This window comes from Dermacentor silvarum, chromosome 8 (assembly GCF_013339745.2).
Source record: "Dermacentor silvarum isolate Dsil-2018 chromosome 8, BIME_Dsil_1.4, whole genome shotgun sequence".
Taxonomy (NCBI): Eukaryota; Metazoa; Arthropoda; class Arachnida; order Ixodida; family Ixodidae; genus Dermacentor; species Dermacentor silvarum.
Window position 1 is genome coordinate 15,520,145 of NC_051161.1, and position 27,295 is coordinate 15,547,439.

General features: G+C 47.5%; 1 protein-coding gene across 2 annotated transcripts in view; it reads left to right on the forward strand.

Moving 5' to 3' along the window:
- LOC119460667 (potassium voltage-gated channel protein Shal) overlaps window positions 1–26,191 on the forward strand; it is a 212,745-nt gene extending 186,554 nt beyond the window's left edge. The window contains exon 5 of one of the 2 annotated variants that reach the window (XM_037721705.2): window positions 15,178–26,191. In XM_037721705.2, coding sequence (XP_037577633.1) covers window positions 15,178–15,600 — 423 coding nt within the window. In that variant the 3' untranslated portion in view covers window positions 15,601–26,191. The remainder of the gene's footprint in view (window positions 1–15,177) is intronic. The other variant, XM_037721706.2, reaches the window with a different exon arrangement.
- Window positions 26,192–27,295: the final 1,104 nt, after the last annotated feature.

The following is a 27,295-nucleotide window of genomic DNA, read 5'->3' on the forward strand; positions in this document are numbered from 1 at the left end:
TGCGGATGAACTGACAAATTCGAAGCCACGTGACCATTCGTCTGATTCCATGTTCGACTGTCGCCGCCCAATCCCCTCTTGTGAAGTTCGGCTTTATACGTGGCACCACTCCTTCATTTAGTGACACCTGCCAGTTCTGGGTGACGTGGTTATTCGCCGTAGAGTACAGAGAACGACTAGCCCGTAGTCTCGCATGGTTTGTGTTTCGCCATAATACAGTCGAAGCTGCCAGAACCGATTCAGCGTGTGTAGACGAGAGGCTAAGTCACAATCGGTCGTTCGTGGCACGGCTGGGTTATTTGTCCCAGCGACGACCTTCTGTATAGTGCGTTGGTTTTGGCCCTGAACGTGTGAACTGCCAATGTGACCGTGCTACGGGAATTCTGGCCTCTAATACATATAACGGTTGTCTTCGCTGTTTCAAAAGCCACTGTTTTACACAGCGCAGTTCCATACATTGAAGGCAAAACTTCTGGTGCACGTTCATAACAAAGGGTGCGCAATTCCTGCCACACCTCCGAAATCAAATGGAGTGTATGACATTATGCATTCAGTTCCAGTACTTTTGCACACTTTACGTAATGGCAAGCTTAAAAAATTACTATAACTTTAGGAACATATAGAGTTTAGGTCACGATCCACGAATGAAGCACGCCGACGTCTTCTTTAATGCAGTGCTTAGGCGAGTTAGTCAGAAATGAACTTTAGAAGTTGGCAGCGTGATATTGACAGGAGCGAAGCAAAAGTCAGAAAAAAGCTTAGTTTTCTTTTGTTTCGCGTTTTCCGTACTCTCGCATACTTGTTTCTTGCTCCGTCGCTAGATCTACCAGGGGCTATGAGAATGTTTGAGTCCGCGTGATGCTAAACGGCACATATATAAGTATGTCAAAACGCACTTGTACACAATTTCATCAGTATTATTAATGCATCCTGCTTGTAAGCTCGCACCTAGAAAGCTCGATCGTGAAAGTCCAAGGCAAGTACTAACAAATATTCCTTTCACTCTATAGAGTCTAGAAGACGAATTCACTGTTGCAATGCTGTTCGGCCAAAACTTCATTCAGAGGAAAGTGTTACCGTGCTTAAAACTCGTTCGTTTGGCATGCCGCATAGAATAATAAATGGCGTCAGGTTGCGTTCCGTTAGCGACGGCCGGGATGCCGTAACGTAGAGCAAATCGAATAGGTGTATCGAGGTTAACTTTAACTGCGCGTGTTGGTCTGCACTTGCACCATAGTACAATCGGCAGACGGTCATAGTCCACTACGCGAGACAGGTCGTGATTAGCAGTGTAGTGCGACATTTTAAGTAATGAACGCACTTGTAGGCATCAAGTTGCGACCGAGTGATCGATGGTATTTTCCTACTTCGCCCCGCACTGTCTTTCAACCACGCCACTTCCTTGCGGGAGCCCAATACATGTTGTATAGCCAAGACTCGGCGCATCGTTGCATTAAACTAGTGTAGCTTTTCACACTTGTCCTATATTAGTGATGCTTTAGCATACAAAGCTCACCCAGAGCTAAGCTAATGCTGATATATTTCACGGGTAGCCAAAGCACGACTGGCGAGCCGCATGCGGGTTTTCTAATGTCTACTTGCTGCTCGCGGCGAGCGACTCCTTCAAACAGTCGCTGTCTACTACTATATAAATGTGTAAAATAGTTCGCTGTAGTTGACCGAAGTAGAGAGTTCTCACGAACTTATTTAATTGCTGCTGTTGCAAACTAGACAAGTATTTCTAAAACTTGGAGGACAATCAGTCGGAAAAAAAGGCAGCCGATGGCTTTAAAATATAGAACTCCTTTGTTTAGCAGCGGCTCTCAAATAATATGATGAGATCTTTTGTAACAGGCCACCCCTGGACAATCAGTCAGAATAAAAAAAAGGCTGCCGATGGCCTTAAGATATAGAACTCCTTTGTTTAGCAGCAGCTCTCCAGTAATATGGTGAGCGCTTTTGTAACAGGCCACCCCTGGTGTACTTACTTGAGTGCTTCAAGTGCACAAATACAGACTGAGGTCACTGCAAATTTCCAACAAAAAGACACGAAATTAGTTCTTGCTTCCTTGCTAGCACTTACAACTACTGCCTGTATTAAATGTAAAAATAACCTAAGTGACTGAAACTTGCGATTCTAATGCAAAAATTCTACGTGTCATAGGCGTCAGTAAAATTGAAACCATTTTGAAAGTACGAGGTCAATTGTAGCGCGTTCGTTTGTACAAGAAATATGAAAACGCACCACGTCTGTAAAAGTCTGTCTTTCACTGGGAATCGTGATAAAAACGGAAAACTTTACTTTTTACCGTCTTAATTTTAAGTTCAGGCATCCATTTAGATTCTCCATCTAAGCATCTAAGCAATTTTTCATAAAGCTGCTGTTTTCACTTGCGCGCCATGCCACATCAGCTAATTGCTTCAAACTTGGCTAACCCTGTCCCAAGGCACAGAAAATCTGATTCATGAGGCCACGATTCATAGAAAACAGACGCAGTCCTTCTTCCGTAAAGTGCGAGAAATTGGCATTCACTCCTCTCTGGTTCGCATGTTTAAAGAAACACGCCGATTTAGAGTGTTCTGCTGTTCCGTCCACAAGTTCTGAACAAACTGGAAAGAGAAAGAGAGGGAAGCTAACAAAGTGTGAGGTCGGTTGGCCACACTACATCGAGGAACAGGGAAAAGGGGAGAGAGAAATTTATGGAGGCGGACATAACACTTCTGCAACACTGTAGCCACAGACGAACAGGAATGTTTAGCGCTGCATCACATACAGGCATCCAGCCCTGGTGACTTGGAAAAACAACAGCAGCCCTTTCGTAAGGCATTTGCAACTGCGGTACGCAATCGCACGATTCGACGATCTTGCTCTCGAAGTAAGTTCGACCTAGCTGGCCTTGGACGGTACGAAGGCCAAGCCTTTTATATTCAAATAAACCCGCCCACGTGAGTTAGCACATGAGAGCGGCGTGGTGCATCAGTCTCGTAGATAATATTTGCCCCTTCGACGCTACGTTGTGTTAGACAGCTATAGAGACAGCTATAGAATGAATCGACTGAGCCCTCATTGCCTTCCAGCACTTGAGTACCACCCGCCATGCAGTGGATATGTTTTGTCTTTGCGTGCCGAGACACTTGTGCCTCGCCTTGTTTGCACCACCGGCGAGATAGAACATGTTCGGGCAACTCGCGGAGCAGTAATAGATTTGTAGTACTGACCTTGCACTTTTTCTCGTGCCTCGGACGTCGTACGAATGAGACTCCTCTGAAGATGGCACGTGGCGCAAGCTAAAAATACTCAGTTTTCTTGGAGAAAAAGCCAATTTCAACCTTTTTAGGAAACGCTTCGCAAAGCAATCTGCAACTACACTGTGTTGAAAGACTTACAGTGGAAAGCTGTAGTCGAAATGAATATCCACTCACACTATTGCTTCGTCTCGTTCTCGGCGTTCGATCATTATAACTAACATCGAATAGTTTACGTTCCCTATGGCGGTTGCTTATATCGGAGCCATTGGCGATGGTCTGCTATAACGATCCTGATAGTAAACTAGACATGGTCCAAGGCGCCGGCCCCTCCCAAATGTGGTCACACTGTCTGTCGTTTCTAGACTTGCTGTACTTAGAAAAAGAAAGCACTTCCTGCAAATACTTCTGTTTTATGTTACGTCAAGGCATACGCCATAAGCCATGGCTTTCTCGTTATCTTAAAAACGACGTATCGAACTTTTTCGCACCTGATTCTTTAAACGAACGGCACCCGGAAACTGAAAATGCGACCACTGCACCGCGAGGCGGTTTCGCACTTGAACGCACGTTGCAGTGCCGCCGTCTCTTTGTCGCTGACACTGGCCGATCTCCTGGGCAGATGCAGGTGCGCCGTATCCGCCTGTTTCCCGTAGGACGCCACTGGAGAACGCGCTGGGTCGTCCAGCTTTGCGTGAGTAAAACGCGCGGCCATCGCACGCGACTCTTCACTCGCCGCCACCGTCACCGCCGCACCCAGGTTCTGTCGCTGCTGCCTCCTTGTTCTCCGATCGCCGTTTAGCTGTTTTAAACGGTTCCCGAGTCCAATTGGCGGATGTAGAGCACATCGCTTCCACCAAGAAAACATGTCACGTTGCTCTGCGGCGTTCAGTGAACGTCATTTCTTATGCTGGAATCTATTTCGTACTGACTCATAAAACTTGTCACTACTTGTCGATCGATGGTTATTTTAAACAGTTAAACTTGCGAGTATCACTGTGCGAAATAAATGCACTTAACGATAATACCTATTGCTACTGGTCAAGGTCTCCTAAATTAAAGGTCCTTATTTATTACCCCAGAATGGAAGATTGAGAAAATAAAGTTATGCGAGGATGTGTTATTTGTACTCCCGTCACACTAACAGTTCTTAAATCACAGTCCCAAAATAAATTTTATTTTCGTGCTTTGCAGTGATTTCGCTCTTTCTTATGATTTACTTCACTCGTCAACATTTGGCACAATTACTACGTGGTCAACCCTACTCGCCTTGGCAGTGGACTGTGCTTTAATATAAGGGTCAGCACGAGGTGACACGAGAGGCAGCAGTACAGGCCTGGGCACTGGCAGGGGTCATACTGACCAAGCTCACACCTGAATGACCTCACCAATGCGCAGTTGACCTCACACCGCACATTTGAACCACGTCACTAACCTGCAGTCAGACAAATTGCACATCTGAATGACGTATACAGTTCACACTCGCTCAACACGCACCGGAATGACATCACGAACACGCCGTTACACTTCTTGGACGCACATATGAATGACGACACACACGGGCACGCACAGATTCACATCCACCGCACAAGCACCGTAAGCCGCCGACTGTAAAGAAACAGTCGTCGTTGGCCATGCAAAGGGGCCCTGGGAAACCGTTTAAAGCGTTGAGTCCTCAGCGAGATGTTGTCTTGGACAAGTTGGTTATGTTTCGTGTTATGAACAGGTTAACAGTGTGAGACACAAGCGCACACATCTTGTGTCGTCTACTCTCTTGTCCTTGTTTCTCCCGTTGTCACACAGAATCACGGCCTAATTTTATTCCATGCTGTATGTGAGATAATTGTTCAGCTCGTTCTTGCGTTTTCTTTGCAAGCATTTGTGCGTCATATTCAGAACAGATTGTTTCAGGCACACGACAATGTGACACGATGATTCTGCATTTCTGCAACATTTTCTTTACTCTATTTCCACAAGGGCTGCTCGCGTTTGCGCGTATTTCGAAGTTAAATACGTTCTTCGTTCATTGTGTGGTGTAAGAGAATGTGCCATCCCCGGCAGAATTTGCGGCAGAATTTGCGGCAACGTTTGTCTCGCGAGAAACCGTCCACTTTTCTTTTTTCTCTCACGAAATTTCGTCCGTATATAGTGATCGAGTCCCGGACCCCAGCTGAGTGTCTACCGTCCACAATGTATTCCGGAGATCCTTCCTGATAGCTTTGCCGACAGTTTGATGCGCCAGCATAGGCAAATGTATTGGTGGAATCTCCAGGTGAGATCTCTGCCGTGACTATGATCAGGTGAATCGTAACAGTCATGCGCACCGCACAGAGTCTTCGGAGGTTCCATGATTCTTGCTCTAGCATTATTGACCCGGACATTCGCTGACACTTAGAGCCAAGGAATATCTCAGTGCAAATTGATGCTTGCAAATTACACTTTTCAAATTTGCTCGAAGCATTTTGAGTTCGGCGATGTCATTTTGTGCGGCGTCACATGTCGGTCGAGACAAGCGAACTCACGAAGCCCACTGGCATCGTAAGCACCGAACATAAATTTAAGTCGTTTGTAACTTGCAATCATTTTTGAGGAACCCTTCCATTCTCATACTCACTAATTAGCCAGTGTTTGACGAGATATTTAGCCTAATAGAATCATACCTAGCCAACTCCCACATAGAAAGCTATCGAGTCAAGCTAGCAACATAATTTGGACAACTGCATGTGACTTCTGCACTTGGTGCTTTCTGCAAGGCGCTGGAAGCTTACCTGGCTTGCACGTGCAAGCATAAGGCAACCTTGGGGAAGAAATAAAAGCCTTGAGAGTTATCCAGAAACGACAATCACAAGGTTATCGGTATTTATTTGCCCTCACATCTAACTTTCATTGTTTTATTCTTTGAAAACAATTGGTATGAAATAATCTTTTTATTAAGCTTACCCTTAGAATTCAATGTTTCATCTTTTTAGCTAATCAAATTATTTTCTTCGTTTTTCAAGAAACGTTTAAAACGTCGTTAACGTAACCAACCGTAAAAACACGCGAATGTTCCTCGGGCCTGTAAAGCGTGCACCGCCGCGGAGCTTACATGCGTGCGGTCAAACAAACTTTATTGAGCACACGGCTTCTAATGGGTTTTGTTACTTCACAAGTCATTAGCGTCTGTCTTACGTCAGGGCCATAAGTGTTACGTCAAGTGTGTTTTCTCCTCGTGGGCGCTGACCAGTGGAAACTGCGTCGGTCAGGCACAGCAAAAAGGCAATTAAAGAACACGGCGCCATTCAATGTAAAGTTTAATTAATTACATTTCGGCTCCCAGGTGAGAGCCATATTCACATGAAGAGAAACAGAAAGGCTGGTCCTGCCTGTCCGAACGCCCGTCCATTCATCCATCCATTAAATGTACCTGTATAGTAGCGCAGCGGAGGATGTAAGACTGTGATAGTGAAGCGAGCGCGAGGAAAAAAGCGGAGCAGGAGAGTATGGCGAAAGGGTGAGAAAGAAAGCGGAGTGCCGCACGAGAAGTGCCCCACGGTGGCGACCCGCTACGAGATGGCGCCATAGTAGCGTGCGCAGTCACCCTGTCGCCGATGACGTCATTACTAAGGCATGCGGCCAGCGCGTCCACCGATACCTTGTATGGAAACAAAGCGCTGGCGTGGTCTTTGGACCCACTGCTCATGCGCTACTTCGCCTTCGCCGCTTCCGCTAGAGAATGCACTCCGCGCGAGCCACGCGTTCCCGTGTTCATGCTTTCTTTCTGAACAATGAGCGATGCAATCGGTGGCAGTGCTTCGTCTGCCGCTGCTTCTAAACGAGCTGCCCGAGCATGGGGCTCAGCGCCGCGCCGAGAGGACCCTGCCGTTCAGATTCAAAATATTTGCCTCAATATAACGCGAATTCAAAACACCTGAACAGCTGCGCTCAAATTTCACATTAGGAAGTATCGTAATCGTCGGTGAATTTTTACGCATGTGGTTAAACAATCTTTAATTAGGATTATGTAGACTAAATACCCGCTTCGGGATAGGTTTTGCTCATGGGACTTTTCCTGGTATACGGTAGTACAGAGAACACCTCTTCATTTTACTTATTTGTCCGTGGACTACGAGTGACACTGTGCCCGATACATCACACTCGCTCGTCTATAGCGACGCAGAGAAACAAGGGAGCCTGATCGCGTCAGCTCTATCGAATGAACTTAAACCAAACGCTTGATGGCGAGGAGAGCTGAAGTATTCTGCGGAACTCAGAGCAAAAATCAGTGTAAATGACGTTTACTTTAAAGAACAGTTCGCTACCCATGGACCAGACCGGCCCATGGGTAGCGCACCATGTTTTGTCCTTCTCAAGGCAAAACAAAAAAGAAACAAACAAAGAAACAACACGCGTAATCAGACGCGCTAACGGGTCTATACATAAAGAACTGTTTGTTTACGTAAACCAACAAACCATGGTACGTGATCGCACAGAACTGAAGGCGTGTACAGTCCTTGTGGAAATTAAATTGTAGTTTTGTTCGCTGAGAATTTGTCACCGAAGCTGTTCTCTCGTGGTAAGGAAGTTATCTTGCAGTTAGTAATAGTTAGCGGAAGAGAAAAAAGAAGATGGATCATGTAAGCCAAACGCAGTTGAGAAATGTTTAATAGAAACCTCTCGCTCGAGCTTTTCACAGAATGGCTGTTACACAACACGTACTAGTTTGACTGCGGTTTCTGTTATTTTCCTAGGCTTGGCGGTTCGTCATTAACCCCATCAAACGCGCTTCGTTTCAATATTCGCATACCATGTGCGTGGCTTCAAGTTTCGAGAAACACGATTAGAATATGTAATGTCCGTTCTCGTTCTTTTTAAAGGGATCATCGAGGGTATTCTAGGTTTAATGCGCATAGTGTTCTTCTGTGTCTGAGAAATCCTGAAGCAATTTTTTTGCTGGCAGAAACGAACCGCGGTCACTCTCATTAAAGGTTGTATTTTTTGCATACGAAACCTGAAACCACGCGGCTGGGTGGAGACAGCATGACGCCATGTGGAGTTGTTTTCTCGCGTGCGTTTGCTAACAAAACAAATGGTACACAGTGAATCTAAAAGGCTGCAATTTATTAAAACAGTACGAAAACATGGAAGGAAAGCCGCGAGAAGCAATACGCCGTGAGAGATTTAAAAACCTATGACGTCGCGCGTCGGTAATTTCAAGAACATATGTCACTTTCCTAAAGTTTGCGTCGATTTACCGTTTAACTCTTTGCTGCTCTTGTAGATGGGTCGGCTTAATGTGGCCCCTTATGTATGACCACTGCTGCTCACGCTTAAACAGTCAGTAGATATCTTATTATAGTGCCTGGCCATATTTTCAGCAGCGGGGCCATAAACTGTGCAGTACACAGAAACAATGAAAACAATATCAAAACGATACTCAGTCAAAACACATTCACACATGCACACATACAAATTCAAAAATGGGAGCACGAGATCGCTTATGAAAGCACATAATGTCGCGACGTTGTTCTAAATGTTGTAAGAGTCCACAGATGAGCGTGAGAACTCACGACCGCACCGGCTGCTTACAGTTTACACTGTGTGTTTTACCCAGCTTTCGCGTGTTCTGCGAGTGCACCCAACATTGTATGCCAAGTTCTGTCTGTTATCTGTGGCCGAATGATATATTTATAGAACGTGCTAAATGAACCGGTGCGCAAAGCCACGGCATACACAGGCTTTATAAATTGTCGCACGGACATACTAATAAAGCGCCATCAAAACACAAATAAAATATATTCTAAACGCAGTGCAACTAATATTCTCTGCACAGAATGTTTTCAAATTGATAGGCGCATGTAGATATGTACGTTTAGTTTAGTTATTAATGCTATTGTAAAGGTGCGAAATCCTAACTCTCCGTACACGCTAATCGCATAACAGCACTCTATTCAGAAATACGCTACGTTTTATAAATGGAGACAGGTGTTGAACAAATCATTGCAGGAATCTTAGTCCGTCGTGCCACGGCCATCTTAGCTGAGTGATCGGCAAAGCTCGCAAGATCCTGCCGGTCTACCTCCATCGGTGCTCTCTTTATAGTCGCCAGCTTTATACACTTGCCAGTCTGTACACTCACAGAATGAGCCTTATCGTTCGGATTCGCCGAAACTGTTCTGGGCAGCAGTGTCTTTTATTCCGCGTCTCGCGCATCGCGAGGCAGAAGGGCTTGATGAAAAAGAAAGTCGGTGCTGTAATAGAGCGGGTCATGCCTGTTTGCAGGCAGCCAAAGAGAAGAGACAATTTGCGCCTGAGGATGTTAGGCGGGCGCTCGACGGTTTGCCAATGCGAGCCGAGGTGAGCAGCGATTTAGCTGAGTCCCGTTTCGCGTCCTCATTCGCTCCGTTCTCGCTACGGCCGAACGTAATTTCCGCTTTCTTCTTCTTGTTTTCTGGGGGCACTGTTCATGAAGGGCGTCTCTGTGAAGGAGGCTCGTCTATATGGTCGTATCGCACAATGCACACGACGGCCCACCGCAGAGCACGGCGGCGACCGCGAGACGCCGCCCCCCTTTGGCTTCTCGGAAAACGCGCTCCCGTTTTTTTCTTGCCGGGCGCGACCGCCAGGCGGCTCAGCGACGCCTTCTCTTCTCGCCGTTGCCGCCCCGCCTTTTGTTGTTGCTCACATACGCACGCAGCTCGCGCGTTTTTAGGAACGCCGTGTCGTTTGCACGGTGTTTGTTCTGTGCCGCGCCGACACAAGGGAGCGAGATATTAACGCTGGCGCCAGAGGAGGCGGTCAGAGAAACTACTTTCGGCGCTATCCTAGCTTTCGCCATTGAAGCGTTCGTCTGCGCTCGCTTCTAGTGCCATTGTACAGTAAGCTCGTCAGCTTTGTCCTCTCCCTCCTTCTATCATTCTTGCTTTTGTTGAGCTGATTCGGCCCTCGCATAGCTATGTGTCTTCAGCTTTAAGGCGCCAAGATGATATTGTGGCCCGACGACCGGTCTCCGCCATTTGTTCATTCTTTTATTTTTATTTTTTATCTTTTTTTCCCCTAAAGATATAAAGACGCCATTCGAGTTCCCTCCTACAGCCGTCTATCCCGTATTCTCGCAGGTGCTCGATTGTACGATTGCCGTTCGCTTTTTCTCTGAACGCGCTTTTCCCCGAGCAGCAAACCGTCCTGGGGATTCTGCTCCTTTCCCGAGTCGGCAGCGTGCAAGAGGATGCCGTCCCACGCGCCGTCACTGTGCCTGCATTATTCCAGGCATTGTACAAGCACAGATCCCTGCCTGAATTTTGTCGTGCCTTGTTGGCTGCTGTGTTCGCAGCCGGTGTGGTCCCGCCTATAGTTTACTTACCGCCGCGCACTGACTTTTGCTACTGAGCTACGTTTAGCTGCACGCAGGAGTCCAAGAAAGAAACGAAATGCCCGCACAATCTGTATATTAACTTATGACTTTCGATGTGCGAGGCTTCTGTTTTTCTTTTTCGGTTCAGCTCGACGCTGCAGTCTTGGGCGAGATGAACCTTAACACGCGAACTCGAGACTCTTCGCGAGTTCAACAAGCAGGAAACGTCAGACGCCGCCAAATGCGGCGCTGACGCCGCCCATGTCTTCTCCGTGTGTAACGGCTGTCGCGATCTCGCCCCGTCCAAAGAGACGCCGGTTTTTCCAAAGACACTTCGATGGCGTCGCCGCGAGGCGTCACCACGATAAGCCGCGCTGTAGCATTTCTCGTAGCGCGCTGCTTTGGCTCCCGCTTCGATCGAAGCTTCTCCGTCCCAAAGGCCGCTAACGCGTTGCGTCCGCGGCTGCGTACTTCGACGCGCTCGGTGCCGCCCAGCTAGAAGCATGCGCTGGCTTATCCTCGCTCGCATCTGCGCGGCATCTCATTAGTTCCGTGCACCTTCGTGCGCGACGCAGCCGTTACTAAAATAGAGCTCGATGGTCTGTGGGGTCTCTATGAATATCTCACGGACAGCGTTTATTCACTATAGATTTTGGTTTCTTTATTTATACATAACTTGCAGACGTTCTGTATGCAGCCCCTGTCTATAGCATAGGTAATCCGTAAATTGCCTTTATATACAGCATATAATTTTTTTAATGCAGACGATAGACAGTGTAGAAAGGTGTCCACATACTCTCTGAAAGAAAATTATTTAGATCAGCTGAGACTTGTAACGTTATTGCGTGAGAGGACGCACTGCAAGTGCAGTTCAAGGTAAACTAATCACGTTATAACTCACGTGCAAAGCGCGTCGCTAACAAGGTCACGCGTAAACGAGCGGCACGTCTCTTCAATTTGACGCTGAAGAAGGGTCAAATGCACTTGGGTCGGGTGTGCCACCCGTGATTTCCCCTTACGCGAACGAGTACAATTATGTATCGTTTCTTTATTTTTTGCTTGTCTCGTTTTTTCGCTATCTGAGCGCGTGCCGCGGTTTCTACACAATGATAAAAACTCAACTACATGTTCGTACTATGCCGTTAGCTTAGTCAGAGAGAAGACGAGGGCGGATGTTGACGACGCAACACTAATCTCGTTTACAGGGCACAACCACTAGCCATTCGGTAAAGCTTCGTGAGGTAAAGTTCCAACAAGAATCGTATACGTGTGCTATAATGGCTTCACCGCAATACAGTCGTGTAACGCAGTGAAGCATACACAGTGTATCGCGGTGAAAACAACTCGGGCCGGATTCGCCTAGCTTTTCGTCCGTGATTGCTATTTGACATTGGCCAGCCAGCTTCGCTAATAATACGTCGAGCATCAGGATTGGTGGGAATTTCCTCTTACGAAAAATTCTAGCGTAAGAACCTTTCTGTGAATACGGGCCCTGATTTATTTACGCAAGTGCTAAACAAGTCGTCTTGCAACTACGGGTGAACGCGAGACGGGTGTAAGAGTGAGCATTGTTCCACGAGTGTAGACTTCGGCTGGCAGCTGCACGCAATTGGCACGAGTGAACGTGTATAAGCTGCCACGTCCTTGGGGCCCGCTCGAGTGTGCGCTGTGTTCTCGAAGCGGGGTACAGCGAGCCCGCGCACAGCGGGGTAGAAAACGGCGGCGACGCTTAATCGGAGAACGCATTATTAATCGCCCCGGAGAGGTAGGCGGCGTCCCGTCACAGCGTGCTGCAGTCATTCGCGGCCTTATCTAAAATTCACCAGCGGAGACGCGTTTCGTCGCCGCGCTCCGCAGGGCGACGACGCCCAGGGAGAGGACGACGTTCGGCGGGGGAAACACGACCTGTGCCCCGCTCGCCGGGATGACCCATAAAAGGTTCAACCCGTGCTCAATGTTTGCCTTCGAAACCATGTTTTTTGAATCCCCGCGGTAGCTGACGCATTTGGCTCTTGCCCTCTCAGAAAACTTCCGGTGCCACTCGCTGGCTCACGACTATGGCGATAAAGGCAACGACGCGTTTTGATCTGTAATAAATTATAACGAACCATCTCGTTTTCTTTCTTACTGTATTTTGTTTTTGCGTCCGAATACTTGAAATAGAGCTCATTGCTATGAGTTCAGAGGGCGCACCCGAGGGACAGGAGGACGGGGTATTATTGCCTGCGGACTAACTTCTCACTTCTATAACTGTCTCGCTGAATGTATCGCGTAAGGCTGACACCCGGACTACTGAGAGGCAGAAAGGGAGGCATCAACACTAGGGAATTCGGTGTGTCCTCCCTTGCGAGCACTACCAAAGCCAAATAATGCTGTTTAGCTTCAATGGTCTGCCGAAACCAGCGCATTCAGCATGACATGACCTGCAACCATACACAAGAAATGCGCTTCTACACGTGGGCCACTGCTTCCTTTTCTATACTTTTTTTTTCTTCAAGCTCAGTAACGGTAACGCGAACGCGGAACAAGTCGAGGTGTCCTTCTTGAAATTCGTGGGATATTGTTGTATGGTTTCATAGCCACCAAAGTTTAGCGGTGAAGTTCCTTGCTGTTGAAAACCGAACTATCCCATTCTATAGTTTCAGTGCGCATTAACAGTACATAGTGTCACGAATCCCGTAGCAGTAGGATGTGGTGAGAAGCCACATTTGTGGATGAGTAAGAAAATTTTTCGGTGCCATTGCAAATCGATATCATCCCGCGAGAAGCCAAGCAGGCTGGAAACGCACCTGAGGTGCTTGCCAGGTTCACTTGAACATAACTGTGCAACAGACGTTGCCTCTTTCTACTCGAACGTTATTAATAACGTATGAAATATTAGTTACCCTACTTGTTTCTTACGTTACCTCACGTTCCGATGGATGCTGCATCTATGTTGTCAAGGAAACTACGAGGCTTCCTGATAGGACCCAGCTGAGTTACGCTATGCATCTAACTTTGCGTGTGTCCTGCGTGGAGGACACGGCTCCGCATTTTCAACATTAATCGAAGCTAAACGTGATGTGGCGTTCTATTTTTTTTTAACTAAATACCACCTAAACGCACGAACGCGTAGCTCGGCGTAAATGGCATGATGTTTGACGGTCCCGTTATTTCTTTGATGTTTTCCGTAATTTCATTCCCGCATCACTACTGCATGTCTGGTACGTGTGGCATGACTATCCACAGTATACAAACCTGTGCTTGCTACATTCTTATGGTTTCGTAACAGTACAGAATTGCCCGTGAACAACAGGTTCATTTCAGCACCAGCATACACGGCCGCGTCACACGACACTATAGGCACGAGTCCGCGTGTGCCTTCTACCCGCACCACACTTCACTTTAGAAGACGTAGACAAGACGTTTCATCTACGTCACGCGCTCTTCTTTCCCAGAAGCACGCTCCCGGAAAGAGAAAAAAATATGCGTGTCGCGACACTGACACGTCAGCACGAACGTGAAAACTTCGCATGGCGCGCGCCTTCGGCAAAGGCGTAAAAAAACTGCCGCACCCACCCTTTGCTCGCTCGATGCACGTGGTCGTACGTTTGAACGAAGTCGATACACCTTAATGGCCTGCACAGTCTTGTGCGCTCGTCAGATGAAACCTACGACCCAATCGAGCACTGGCTACAAGTCGCACAACACAGCCGCTTCACAATGCAAGCTACGAGCGCCGGGGCTCAAATGCGAGCCGCCTGCAGCTGCAGCTAGCAAGTGCGCGCGCAGCGCGATGGACGCGAGTTGCGAACCAGCACCGGTAACCGTCGCAGGTGCACACTCTTGACATGCGGCGACAGCACGGGCGTAGTCTGCAACCATTTGTCCGTTGTTAGAATTAGTCATAGATGGCATGAGTACACGGAACTCCCCGTGCCCCTCATTTTTTGATTCCTCTTCCTAGATGTTGCTCTTGCTGCTGTGGCATACTGATCATTAGCCGTCTTAGTCTCCGGTTTATATACCGTGGCATGTTGCCCTCAGTTCGTATCCCCCCTCCTACCCTTGAAGAGGCCTGTTAGATGTATGTTTCCTTTCCTACTCATTTCTCTTTGGAATGCTGCTCCTTACCTTCTTCGATTCACGCGTCTTGTATCCCTGTCTGCCCGTAACAGTCCCTGCTACTTCATTAGTAAAGTCAAAACCCCATTAGCTTCCCTTATTTGCATCTGGTAAGTCATCAGGTGTTGCCAAAATTATTGTAGTTTCTTTCGGCATTTCAACCTGATTATTACTACAGGACAGCCACGGGAATATTCTGGCGATCAAGCACGCTTTCATTTTTCAGAGGAAAATTATAAGCGAATCCTAAGCAGTACTTCCATGAGCACCTTAGCTGCAGCTGTTCCTCTCACAAGTTCTTGCTTTTTCTCATATGAAGCACTCGTTGCACATGCACTCAGCATTAGCGCTCAGAAGCAGCGCGTAGCCGTGCGTGCTTGAAAAAGATTGAGCTAAGACTAACGTGGCGGCGGCTCAGACCGCCAGCCCTGCACGACGACGACAAGCAAGCAGGAGGCTAATTTTGTCGTCCAAACTTTGTCTGACTGCCACAGCAGCAAGGTAGCGGCACCTCGGATCAGGAGGAGGAGCTCAACGACATCCAGGTGCGACTGCCGAACCGGACGCCCCCTAGCGACCACCACCAGCAGCAGCTGACACCTCCGCCACACCACGTCGTCACCATGTCGCGGTCGAGTCTGAACAACCCGGCTCCGCTCGTGACCACAATGACTTCCTCGCACGCTGGGGGTCCGCCGCTGGGCGTCACCACGGCAGTGGTCAGCTACCCGCCGCCCGCGGTCGGCCCATCCTCCGACAACGACACAATCGGCGGGGGCGGCTGCTCCACCTCGCTAGGAGTGGGCGCGCCATCCAGCGCCGCCGCCTCCGCCGCGAGTGGCGCTGCGATCGCAAGTGGTGCTCAAAGCGGCGCTGCCAGCGCCGGCGGCCCCATGGTTCGCATTTCAACACTGTGATGAAGAGAAAGGCTATAAATCCGTCACCATCAACAAAGACAGATACCACACATTCACTCTCCCTCCGAAAAAAAAAAAGAAGGGAGCAACGTCGGTATCCGTTGAGGCGAAATGAATCTTGCCGGCGGCTCGGGCGCAAACTGGCGAGGCAACTCGGCGAGCGTGCACTTCCCACTTCTGTGGCCACCCTCGCGACCGCGAGAGTGACACTCCCTCTTCCGTACACCGGCGACAAAAACCGCGTTTCCGACGCTCCTGTGCCACTGTTTGTCACGATAAGCGAGGCTGGGCCTCGGCGTTCCCCCATTCCACGCTAAAAAGAAAACCGCGAGTGAAAGTTGCTTTTCCAGCTTCGATCGCGTTTATATATACCGCACGCGTGGTCGTGAGCACTTGGACACAAAATTACTCAACCTGTCAGGACAGGTGAGCGATGGACGCGATACCGGCTCTCTCGCGCGCAACTGCAACCAATATGCAAACTACTATGGCGTCTCACGACATACGTGTTGCGACTACCATCGCTTTCCTTTCGTGCTGTTCACTTCCTTTCTTTCTTTCTTTCTTTCTTTCTTTCTTTTTTTTCAATATGGAACCGCTATTGCGTTCTTGAACTACATTTTTTTTTTTTTAGCTGGAAAGCATAAAATCAAATACGGGTCATCGCTTCGTCCTTCTTGAATTTTATGTGCGTCCACAACGTTTCCCTAAGTCTTCCTCTCTCATTCCTTCTCGTTTGTGCTGCCTGAGTGGACACTGAGGGCGAAATTCTAATACAGCTTTTCTCCATTGTATCGCCAGAGTCGGTGACTATTCTACGTTCTATTTCTACGTTCTATTTCTACGTGACACGTTCTATTTATTCTACGCACTCTTGGCCACTCATATCGCAGCGGAGCATCTGAGGCCGCTGAAAGTAGACCTATCTTAACCAGACAGGACTCGGTGAGTTCCGCATGTTCACCAACGTCCAAAATACACCCGGATCGTTCTTGGATACGAATAGGGTTTGAAGCCGAGCTTTGTTTCGGGACTAGATTTAAACACCCTTTTTACGGTGCTACTGTGAGCTGGCCGATGGCATGCCTCCGCACCAATCGTGGACCTTCGTGCTGAGCTGCAATTCGGATTGCGTCATTCTCATGACATTTCCAACGCCAAAATTACTTGCATCAAATACCGTCATTGCACTCTCATTCAGCTATTTAGGTTCCTCTACATTATTTGTTCAAATATCAGTTTTTATTTTTATTTGGTGGAAAACGTCGGTCAGATCGGAGAAAGGGAAATATTAAACTTTGCCTCCATGAATTTAGCGCTTAAACTGCGGTATCGATGACGTCGTACTTACTACACGAGCTCTGGGCTATTTTCGCGTATCTTGGTCTCTTTCATGGCAAGGAAATTTCCCGCAAGTTCCTCATTTTCAATGTCGGCTGACTTTGGGATACAATGTTGCCATACTTTTTTTTATTAGGAGCAGTAATCTCATACCAGGCGCCGACGTCACGTACAGCTGATTCGAGAGTTCCGACGTGCCATCGGTACACGCTCCTTACTTTTCACAGTTTCTGGCTTACCAATAAGCCTCCTCTCACAGTAACACCAGCCTATTCGAAATTTCATTAATGTTACCCATCAGTCTAAATCAACTGATTGTTTCTTTAGTGTCTCTCCCCAAGATAACAGAACACCCAGAAGCCCACAGTGTTGGCTGTTTCCTGAAAAATATGAGTAAGAAAGAAATTGATTTCCAATCGAATCGTGGCTGCAGGAGAGAGGCAAATCTTGTCCTCAGTGTCCGTTTTGGCAAGGGAGTCCACATTAAAAAAAAAAAAAAGAAAGACATTCGCAAGCAAGCTTTTCCCTAAAGCACAACAACGCTCTGGATGCAGTAATGTGTCTTGCGACTTTTGGAGAAGGTAGCCAGACGCCAACTTCATAATGGCTGCTTGCTTTGGGGCGAAGTGGTTCCTGCTGCGTTTTGGGAATCCCCTAAATTTGTGTATTCAGGCCCGCCTGTTTAACCGGCGTGTTCGGTACAACTCTGCGCCGGTGGTTAAAGTGAAGGTTCAGCTATGCAACTCTCGTAAGGGTGCCGATACACGATGGCATCAAATAACAAGTTTCGTAACGGCGCGACTTGTCAGCCGCATCTCAACCAAAGTAATATACCGCATGTTTCACCAAATTTGAAAGAAAGAAAAAGTTTCTAGATACAAAGGACATTGCCGAAGGGATTAACAAGCGTTCTTGGCGATACATTATTTGTGGTCGATGCAATAAAAAATGTACTTATTCGCGTTAATTAGTCATTCATTTTGTTAAATTCCATCGGATAACAGCCTTAAAGAAATCACCGTTAGATATTATAGTTGCGGAATTGAAAGTAATCGGTTCTCAAGCCGTGTTCATTTTGCAAGAAAGCCTGAGCAAGGTGCATGTTCCGAGATAAACTTCCCGAAAGTGTGAGTCAAAATAATCTGGCGTTTCAAATTATCTCTTCTTTTCAAGCTTTCTTCGAGAGTTGCGGGAAAAAGCTGTGTGATGCACTATATATAACATATAGTGCATTTGGCGGCAGATTTTTGGACGAATATATCTCGAAACTCGAGTTAATATTTGGATTCCTACCGATTGGACAGGACTTGACTGCCTGACAGGTTTCAAAATTCAACATCACATTCTGTGCAGCGACATTCCTGATTGGAAAGTTAATCAGTGACCTCAAGTAAATTGAATGCTAATTACCCAAAGCATCCGCCGCTCATAAAAATGCAGTGCCGAAGAAATCGCCTCTTTGTAGTCTCTATATCGCCTGTCCTGAAAAAGAAATTCGCTCCTGTCAGCTGAAACATGTGCATGGCTGGCTGCCAGCTCTGAACCAACAAGACGGATTTTTGACGCTTGTCGCGAAACCAGCGTAGCTTATCCGGTTTCGACGGCCAGAGCCTAGCGTGCCGAACACGTCCGAGTATAAGTGAGATGTTTATACTACGTTTATAACTGCCTTTAATAATGCGCTTTCACCGCCAACGTTCATGGGCGGTGAACCCTCTGTCCGGTCGCCCATTTCCACTATCTTTCAACTGTGCGGATCTCTAATGTAACATTTACATTATGTGCGTAACGCTTGCGGATCGCGCCTTTCATTTTTAAAATTTATATAACGAGAAAAATACGGCACGTCAAAGTGGCAGCGACTACGCGGTCAACATCTCTCACCACATCGATGTGCCGGTCATGACCAGCTTCGCACATTCTGAAACCTTGCGCAAAGACTGCAGTCCATGGCTGCATTCCTCGATGTGGCAGGAGAGTTTGCCCCCGTGGCTTTTGTCATCCGAGGTTCCGCGCTGGACCTTACTTCACCCAGAAACAAGCATTCAAGGAATTTGGCATACAACGCAGCGCTTGTGAGAGCAGCCGAGTTTCCATTATGCAGATGTTTACGTTTGATCCGGTGCCGCTTTTTGCACCTCACGTAAGGTGCCCTTGACCGCGGGAAACCAAGCGGGAAACCAAGCTTTACGGACACCTTTCTGCTCAAGTTTACAACGTTACAGCAGCTCACCGTGTACTCTACACTAGTAACATAACACATCTCTACTCTTGAATCAACGACGCCAAGAGAGAGGTATAAATAAATAAAACGTCGACACAGGCGTTCCAGTCCAAGTAACTCCGAGTGCACACCGCCATGCCAAGACGTTCGTTACACTTTCTTAGTTCTTTCGACCCCCTGCTTCTAGCTCCGCAGGTCTTCCTCGCAAGCTTAGGTCCGTAAAGTTTCTACGCAAAGTCAGGGGCGCAAGGCTTGTTCGTGGTCGTCATTACATGTTGAGCAGTCTCTTTCGCTTGGTGCAAATCTCCTCCGACGTACGCGCTTGTCCCGCGGAGGTGGTGCTCGTCTACGCAAATTTTTTTAGAGACCGCGCATCTGTTGTGCGTCTTATTTTTGCTACGCATTGCACAAACACAACATACAAACGCGCACTCGAGTTTTAAGTGTATGCAGCTTTCTATGGGCGCCCCCGTGCCACCCACTTGCCTGGCGAAAAGGAGTTGTGATGACACCGTGTCTCCGGCTTTCCCCGCACGTCTTCGTGTTGTTCTGTCTGACATTGTTCGTTAACCGCGGGCAGCCAGTCATACGAGAAGGAGACACGGAGATATATATGCACGGCAACTTCTCCGCGTTATCCTTTTTCTTTTTCTTTTTATCACTCCGTTTCATCGCTTCCGAGTGAGCACTCTCGTCGCGAAATTAAGGTTGCGTCGCCTCTATCACCGCCATCGACCCCCTCCCTCTCTACATCGCTTTCTCGACGGAAGATCACATACGCAAAATCACAAATGAAGAACAAACGCGATAAAAAAAATGTGTCTAGGCAGAAGAAGGCATCTTGGTCGCTCTCTCGCAAAACCGCCGAAAGGTGTCGTCCTGCAGAAGCCGGAAGCTGGGCGGGGAAAGAGTGAAACCCCCGCCTTCCGGCCAACGAGGATGACCCTATACCGGAAGAAGTTCCACGTGTTCCAGCTCTGCGCATCTCTTTGCTATCTGTCGCTACCAGCCATGTGTGTGTTTACCAGCACGTCACAACAGTGCGTGTGTGTGTGAGCTTGGCGACGGTGTGCACGCAGTGAAAAAAAAAATTTTTTTTCGAAGACTGCTCCGCGCCAGTTCCCACCCGCCAAAAAAGGACATGGAACCCAAAAGTGTGATGATAAACTCTTCGGCAGCGCCGTGTGAAAAACGGTGCGGCAGACTTTTCTCCTTCTCTCTCTCGCTCCTACTTTAGAGACAAAACAAAAGAAAGAGGACCGAACCACTGCGGACACTGTGTGTTCGCCGGGTGTGTGTAAAAAAAAAACTTCGGTGTGTTTGTTGTGTTCTTGTTTTTCCAGACTGTTGACAAATCCTCTCCTATAGTGAAAGAAAGAAAAAATCAAGACTAGAACGCGTCGGTGACGAAGGGATGAGAAAAAAAAAGAGAGAAAACAAATTGTAAGTTACATGGTGGCAATCAAGCCCATCTCTTCTTTTTCGTTTCTTTCTTTTCGGATCTTGGCTTTCTTGCTTCTTTAGTGCCATGCTTGCAATATGACACGCTGAACGTTACTGTTCCTTGTGCAGCGTTCATAAGAAATAAACACCCACGGCATGTTTTTGAAACAACATCCGACAGTTTCATTTCACTAATGCGATCCTAATTTCAAAGCGAGCTCGCAGCAACTGATGCATCTTTCAAGTTCTTGCGATTGCTTTTAACCGTCAAAAGCTGCCTTCAAGGAACGGCAACGTGCTGCTCAAAAAAATGTCCGCGGCAACATTTGTGTTCTCTTCCCGAATCTGTCAACGCGCTTACTGTTCCCGAAGTTCGTTTCAAGTGTTACCGTGTGTTATTTGCCCTCAAGGTGTTGCCTTGCTTCAGTGATTTTAACATTTTATGCAAGATCCAGGCGTCTCCATTTCTATCTCTCTCTCTCTCTCTCTCTATCTCTCTCTCTCCGAAAACTTTGTCACGGTCGTTGTTGTTACTGTTTACCGCGATCAGCTTGCGCAGCGCTCACTTACGAAACAGTGTGTCTCTCGATCGAAAAAAAAAAAGCGATATTCTCGTCTTAGACTTAAAAAAAAAAAAAGAAGCACGCAGCACTTTCTCTTTACCAAGCATGTACTCTTATCGTCGATTAACATTCTCCCAGCATTCACGTCTTATAAACAGAGCTGACTGTTTTCGGTGTTTAACGGTAAGAAGACGGGCCGCGGGTAGCAGGGTGGGGCGTAATCAGGTTCACGTATAGATTGCCTAGTCTGTTGTTATCTCTATTTTTTTTCTCCGTGCAATCCTTGTTTTGCACGGACGTGTGACGTCCATTCGGACACCAGATGCTACTGCAATCATTCAAGCTCCCTGAACACACTCGTGCTAGTTGTCCACCAAGCTTACTTAGGCGAGTGCGAGACTATGCTCGAGCTGCTTGTCCCTTTCGAAGGCGTCTTTACGTGTACTGTGTAAATGCTTCGTCATCGATTCCTTTGTAATACTCACTCTCTAACACAGTGGTCCAGCATGTCCGTCGTAGAATGGTGCTCACGTTTCGTGCCAATTTACTCAAGCGGCTTCGTGTGTGAAAAAAAAACTACATATAGATTTAAGGAAAGGTGCGCTACCCACCATATCGCAGCCACACCGCCTTCGCGAGCAGTACGGCTCGTTCTTCTTTGCCGTGTGAGACCGAACACTGGAAGCTCTGCTTGCAAGCCGGTGACTATTCAGACACTCTTTTTACGCCACGCGCGCGCGAGTTGAGAGAGGCGAACAAACACACCCACCGGCAGAAACTGTACGTCGTAGTGCAGCTTCTCTTTCGTCCAGTGTTCACGGGTCGTCTTCTCCAAGTCCTGAAAGTGGCCGATAGTGCTCAGAAAATTTCGCCCCCTCACCCAACAGCCTCTTTCCTTCGTCTGTACCTCTAATGAACTTCAGAGACAGTAAGAGAAAAGAAAAACAAATGAGCATGACTCGACGTTTTACGAGACATATTAACGAGAGACGCAGCTAATGTCAGTGAGCCTGCCGTCGACGGCACGAGGTAGACCACCGCCCACTTAGAGTTTCAGTGTAGTTTTTAGCGCTCAAAGAGAAGATGCGGCTCGTTCTCCCCTGGGGGCATGGCCTCCAAGATCAAGAGGTCATGCCTCCCAGCCTGTCTTCTGATCTCGGTGGCCATGCCGGGGGCGAAGTTTTGCAGGCCGACGTCGCTTGGCGGCGCGCGGTGACCACAACACTTACGTCACAGCGCGAATCGTCTTGAACCGCTGCCGGCGCACGCCTTATAATTTTCGCAGCCACTGCTTGTAGGCCGCGACCGCATAGCATCCTATATTTTGCGCTCCCTTCGATAGGCAGTCCTGTGAATCTTCGGACGCATCCCACGGAAAAAAAAGGTTGTGACCACGTCGGCCTTCGAGCAGACGACCCTGGATCGCCAGTGATCGGTGACGACGGACCTTAGATTTGGTTGTGTCCAACAGTGTGTTTTCGTAGCCGTCTATACTGATAGACGAAGTATGTATAGGTTGCGTTGGGCGGTGTCGAATTCGGCGCTCACTCGCACACCAGCTCCCTCCCCCTTTTTTCCGAGGTCGCGCAGGTGCGTCGACATATTTCTGTGTTTAGCAGAGTGCAACGCTGTCTCTACGTTTCTGGTTGCGCGTCTATGTGGTGCTTTGTTCCGCATGTCTGAATGGAAATGTCGGAAACTAAAGTTTCGTTTTACCCCTAGAGTTCGCTCCGGCAAAGCTGTTACGCGAAATCCAAAATTCGCAATCCTGCAACGCCCACTGGTGCAGCCAGCCAAGCCGTTGTCCATGAGAGAAATGTATACTATGTGTTTCTGAGCCCTAGTTGAACGTGCTCACAGCGCGTCGTATAGTCTGTCTGCTTAGAGCTAGCGTCACAATGTAACAAAAGCTTCTGGACGCAAAAGTTACTTACATTTGGCCCACCTACTCGGAGAGATCTCGCTGGAAAGCCGCCTATAAGTAGTGCTATGCAGCAAAGCATTTTTGTTCGGGAGTTCTTAGTGATGCCAGCCAGAAAAACCAGACGTCGAACTTCAGGGGAAGAAGCCGTTGTGAAAACTTGCTGTGAGAAAAGTCGTCATTTCTTCGTGTGCCTAGGATACTTACGAGCTTTAGAGAGTAAGAATGTTCAAATACATAACTGTGTCGTCGTTTTTATGCTTGGCTTGAAGAAGAAAACAAAAACATTAACATGAAAAAAATGAACATTTAGGGCTAGATCTACTGTGCCGTTAAGTTCCTGCTTTTTTTCTTCTTTTTTTTTTTATTCGTAGTCGCAGTACGTACGGTCATTTCAAAAGAATAGTGTTTCCAAATTATGTGGCATTCTGTCGCAATCCAAATACACTTTCTGCAGAAAAAGTATTTTTTTTTTTTTTGCTAGTGTGGTGTTCTTTCACACTTGTATATCCCAGTCTAGCCTTGCTCTGTCTTCTTTGCAATGTTGGACAACAGGCCTTTATTGCAGGTGGCGCACAGTACCTGTCGGAAACCTTTCGCCACACTCTCTGAGAAACATTATTCATTTATCGCCTCAATATTCCCGTACCAAGCGTCGCACGAGCGCCATACAGTGTAGGAGTTCAGAGAACCGTCGCTCGTCCCGTGTAGGCTCATAGCAAAACGTGGGGCGGCGGTCAACACGTAGCGTCTACTCTTTTTCTCACGCGAGTGGTTATACCGACACAAAGTATACTCGCAGACATCGTAGTTAATCTCTAGATTTCAAAACATATCGAATCACTTTTTGAGCGATGAACGATCGAGCCCCATATCAGTTGCCACCAGTGATGCCAACCCGAGATTTTAACTGTGGATCTAACAATCGTTGTAAGATTGTTTTTTTTATTATTGTTATTGCTTTTCGACAATTGGAGGCTTTAGACATTCGCTTATTTTTCGGGCATGTCGTTGAACCACGCTAGCTCAATGTAAGCAATGAATGCGCGTTCATACGTTGGTCGAGGAAAACTAATATGTGAGACTCAGGGCTCAAGCAGCGCGGTAAGCGAGGCCATTGTTGGTCAACATTGGTTGTATAATGTTGCTAACTCGGCCCAACAGTGGCCTACGCCACGAAATACAAGGCTAATGTGGTCCAACATTGGCTCTACCTTGGCCTGGCTTCCTGTGCTGCTAGTATAGCTGCTCCGCAAAGAAAGATTTATAACTTACACAGTCCGGCTGCACTACTTTGTTGCCTGTGCAACCAGTCATCAGGACGAGTCCTGTATATTGTCAATACAGCGTGGTATGTAGTCAACGCATATAGCAGCTCTTAAAGTGATCTAAGACGTCAGGTGCTATAATAGGACATCTGCCATAACAACTCGCCGAATACAAAGCCATGAACTGTTTTCTACGAAGCATGCATTCCATGCTACGGGACTAGACACCAGAGGTTGGCAACACTGGTTACCACAGCATTTTGCGGGCGTAGTCGAAAAGCAGCGCCACCTTGCTGAAAAGCAAGAGAATGCAAGCGTCGGTTCAGTTTCCGCTCGATCGGCGAGGCTTGAGGCGAGAGACTCGGCGCTCTATTAATAGTTGTGTGCCTCGGAAGTATGTATTCGGTGCATCCCGTATAAGCCTAGCATAACCGGTCGCCATCTTCGACAGGTGCCACTGCAGCATGACGAGCAAAGTACAGGATAATTTGGCAACGCATTTTCGCGTGATTCTCTCGTGCTATCGGTTCGATGTCTTTTGTTCTTTAGAGGAAGAAGGCTTCTGTGAGATTTTGGGTGTTGCTGTTTTCTTTTTTCTTTTTCATAGAATGGTGGATATTATAATTCTTTGTTTGCTTGCCCACACTACGACCAGCAGACGCGTGTTGATTAGCTTAAAATTGCGCAGGCGCGTTGTTGCTTTAGCGCGTTGACTGTAATGTCCGGATGGTGTCGCAAGAAAGTTTAGGGTAAACGTTGTTTGTTCAACGTGCACAGTCATAGTGCCTACGTCCTGTCTGCATCGTTCGTGCTGTCTCCCCAGAAATGTGTTGTCACAAGTTGCGAGCTGTGGACGCGCCGCGTAAGTCATACCTGGAGCACTTCGACCAGTCCGTGACGGTGATCACTCTTTTTAGTATATGGCTGAGTAAATGACAAAGAGAAACGAGCTGTTCTCTACTTAAAGTCATTACTGACTCAAGTTGTGCACCATGTCGCAGTTTAGTTTCCGGGCTTTGTGGTGAATAGGATGTATAGGAAAGAAAGGCCGAACATAGCGGCGTTGCACGTTTCTATGTGTCAATGGAACCTTGCCGTAGTTTACATTTGGTCGGCGGATTCGAAAGGCGTCTGTTTCGTCCAAGCTCCACGCTTTATGTGTACCTACGATTCGACACGAACCCGAACCTTAACTATTCAGTGGTTTCTTCGGATTGAATTCTTCCACCCGATTGCTTTCTTTTCTCTTTCTTTCCATTTTTTTTTCACAATTTTTCAAATTAGCAGGAAGTTCTCGACGCATTTGAGCGCGACCAGGTCTATCGGGTATCGGGTAGCGCGATAGTTCTAAGTATAGAGCATGCAGATGTCAGAGGTTGTAACGCCTACAAAGTGCTAGTTAGCTATTAACTAGTCGTATGTGTATACTCAGACGTATTTCTACACGGAGACAAATAAAAAAAATAAAAGCAACAAGCTACACTTGGCTGTCATCACCGACTGCTGGAGCTTTTCTTTTTTAGATGCCTTTTTACACTGTTCGTTTTTATTGTTGTTCGGGATGAGTTTTAAATAGCCACGATGATCGTGTAGTCAGGTGCGACTAGAGAATTCGTAATACCGTTTGTATGTTCGGTAGAATAGAAGCCTATACTACCTAGCTCGTATTCGTTCACCCTCCCTAATATGGCAACCTTTCTTTCCTAGTTTTTTTTTTTTTTTAATCAGACACTAAGGCCGTTTGACACACGTTCTTTGTACAGGCCATGATTCTCCTTGCCGACTGTCCACGGGACGCTGGCGTTCATACCAGGCACGCTTCTTTCGTACTGTTCAAAGCTGAAAAAAAAAAGGTGGAGGGGAGGGGGGGGGGGGGGAGAGGGCGCTCTGATTCCAGCTGGTCGAATTGCTTTGAATAACTAAGCGCTCTGAGATAACTTTTAAATAGGCCATGTGTATAGAGTCACCTTCCGTTAGGAACTTCAATTCTCACGATTGAAGCGCCTTGGCGCCATTGAAATCGAATCCTACAGTGTCACTATTAGGAACAGTGCACAGCCGCGTGTGATACGAAGGTGACCACGCTCGCGTCGGTCAAATTAAACTAATACGTCTATTCTGGCTCGATGCTGGCTTTGGCATCTTGACAAATGACACTGGAAGGTGGATAAAGTAAAGGTCGACGTAAAGTGGCATATCTTCTACACCCTTATCGTAAAATTATCTGTGTGGGGGCACCTTAATCCAGCTCCAATAAGAGCACTTCATGCTTAGTAATAGTGACTGCATTACAAATAAGTTCCAGGTTCGTCATTGTTATACCTGCAGGTGCCATCTGGAACACTCAGCGGTTTCGAGCACCATCTAGCGTGTGTAATGCGAGGGAAAGAAAATTAAGAACGCCCGTGGACAGACTGCAAGTGCTACCAGGCCGCTTTAGTGTACATAGCCAAACTGACGCCAACGATCCGTTTCAGGATCACCTTCGTTACATGCGTGTGACCTGTAAAGAATGTCAGCACAGGAGTCTCTAACTGCGTCTTTTTTTGACGCGTCCGTGGAACCTATCCCGCGCAGCCAAGCAAAGCAAACGCTGTTCCCAAAACCGCGTGCAAAAGAACCCCCCGTATTCAAAACAAGCCTCGACTCCAGTCCTCATGGTCGACCCCCACGGGGATAGCTCCGCTTCTGCGCTGTAGTAGCTTCTACGTTTCAGCAATTCTCGTTTGCGATCGTTGAGCTGTAATCCGGGTACTTTCATTGTCTACTTGAAGGCAATGAAACGTTTCACAAGCAAGTCATCACTGTAGTGATCGCCGATGAGGGTTAATGAAGCGCAGTAATTGATTCAGGCGAAGGGTGACGCTGCCTTCCAGTACGTAGTGTTGGGAAAGAGGTTTGAGTCGAGGCAGGTTCCTGAGTACTTCAGTAAGTC